The 1,965-nt window shown below is 37.3% G+C and overlaps 1 protein-coding gene across 1 annotated transcript in view; it reads right to left on the bottom strand.

Annotated features, from left to right (window-relative positions):
- The window catches only part of ASCC3 (activating signal cointegrator 1 complex subunit 3), a 476,917-nt gene that overhangs the window by 214,309 nt on the left and 260,643 nt on the right, over positions 1 to 1,965 (bottom strand). Inside the window, exon 16 of the mRNA XM_006865855.1 lies at positions 991 to 1,155. Within this exon, the coding sequence (XP_006865917.1) occupies positions 991 to 1,155 (165 nt within the window). The remainder of the gene's footprint in view (positions 1 to 990; positions 1,156 to 1,965) is intronic.

Raw genomic sequence — 1,965 nt, 5'->3', positions numbered from 1 at the left:
CTCCCGTAAAGATTTATACCCTCGGAAACCCTGTACAGGGTCGCTATGGGTCGGAACCGACTCGACGGCACTTAACAACAACAACAACAACAAGTGGATTTATGGAATACTGTTGTAGTGCTTGAGGATAAGCACTAGGATGCTAACCACAAGGTTAGTGCTTCAAACACACCAGCCATTCTGTGGAAACCCTATATACCTGGTCACTATGAGTTGGAACTGACTTGACAGCCCTTAACAACAAGTGGTTTTAAAGATTTCAAATCCAGAGTCTTGCAGTACTGGATCATGGATGTCATACAAGTAGGACAAGCAGAGAACAAGGCTCTGGGTGTGCATCTCAGGCTTTGTCTGATGGGCAGGAGGGCGACAGTGGGGGATACAGGAGTCAGGTTGCTCCTGCCGCTCAGATGGCTGGAACAGGTTGAAGCTGGGTGCTCTCTGTCCCCTCTCTATTTGCTTCCTCTTAAGTGCACTCTCGGCCGCTGCTACTGCTACTGTTGTTTTTGTTGGTAAGTGATGCTTAGTCCATTTAGACTCACAGTAATCCTGCATAGGGTTTTCAAGGAGTGACTGGTGGGTTAAAAATACCAGCCTGGGGTTAGCAGTCCAGTGCTTACCCTGCAGCACTATACCAGGACTCTCTGATGCTATTCAGCCTTCACCCACAGCTTTAGCAGGTGCAAAATGGCAATGAGGATGACTGGAAGACGGCTGTCAGAAAGTTTCCATATGGTGCTCAGACAATGTCTAAATCATTTAACATTCTATTTTACATATAGTGCATGCTACGTAACACTTACCAGTATTCAAAATCTGATTTTTTTGTTTCCCTTTACTGAATATATGTTGTTGAATTATGTAAATAAAATGCATTGTTCTGTGAGTTGCTTTTAAAATTTTTGCATTAAATAGTGTATATTGAGGTCTAGAAAGTACTTGTTTGTAGTAACAAATATATTATTGCATTTGTTCAATTCAGTACAATACCTCAATGGTGTTGTATTTAATATAATAGTGACTGGCGGTTCTACCCAAGTCGGTGGAAGAAAAATATCCAGTTCTCTCCTCAAAGCGAATCATGCGAGCCTTGTCCAGTTTTCGTCCAACTTCAATGACCAGTTGTTCTCGATGTTTTTCTAATGCTGGATCCATCTATAAGGAAAAAATATAAACAATCAAAAATTTATTTTTTAGAGTCATCATTTGCAAACACATAAAAGTTGACGGGCATTAAAATTTTTGTTGACACTTTAGTTAGGATGGTGGAAGGAGTGGTGGTGTGCCACTGAGTCAGTTCTGACTCAGAGAGATCCTGTATAGGCCAGCTGAGATTTTAAATCTTTACAGGAGCAGAGAGCCTCCTCTTTACCAAGAGAAGTGGCTGGTACATTCAAACTGCTGACCTTATGGCTAGCAACCATTAAAAACCCAGTAAGCTACCACGGTTTCTTTAAGTTAGGATAAGCTAGTTTTTAATTATAATGTTTAAAGAAGTGTATTCATATAAATTTTACAAATAACTTAAATATTTTATTCCATTAAGTACAAGAAACTTTAAAAATTCATTAAAATGAACAATCTGCATATTCAGAGCTCAGTAAGATTAAAAAATGTAAAGTCTTTAAATGACCTTAAAAATTTTAAGATATTAAATCAGATATGAGAAATAAAAAAACCCAACAACGATAGTCCTTTCTCCTACACTAAAATAGACAGAGATTCAAAAATATCAAGTTATATTTCTACCTTTTCATTAATTTTCATAAATGATAGCTAGGATATCCCCTCTTTCACAGTTAAGATATAAAAAAATTGATATAAACCGACCTGTCTAAAAGTATAGTTCTATAGTGAACCAGTTTTGTTTTGTTTTTAATTTAAGGTTTTTATTGTGGATTGAGTGAAAGTTTACAGGGCACATCATCAGTTTTACATTCAACAATTCATATAACTTGTTTCATT

Source organism: Chrysochloris asiatica, unplaced genomic scaffold (genome assembly GCF_000296735.1).
Source record: "Chrysochloris asiatica unplaced genomic scaffold, ChrAsi1.0 scaffold00084, whole genome shotgun sequence".
In the NCBI taxonomy this organism is placed as follows: Eukaryota; Metazoa; Chordata; class Mammalia; order Afrosoricida; family Chrysochloridae; genus Chrysochloris; species Chrysochloris asiatica.
Note: the sequence above shows the minus strand (reverse complement) of the source record. Positions and strands in the feature narration are given on the sequence as shown.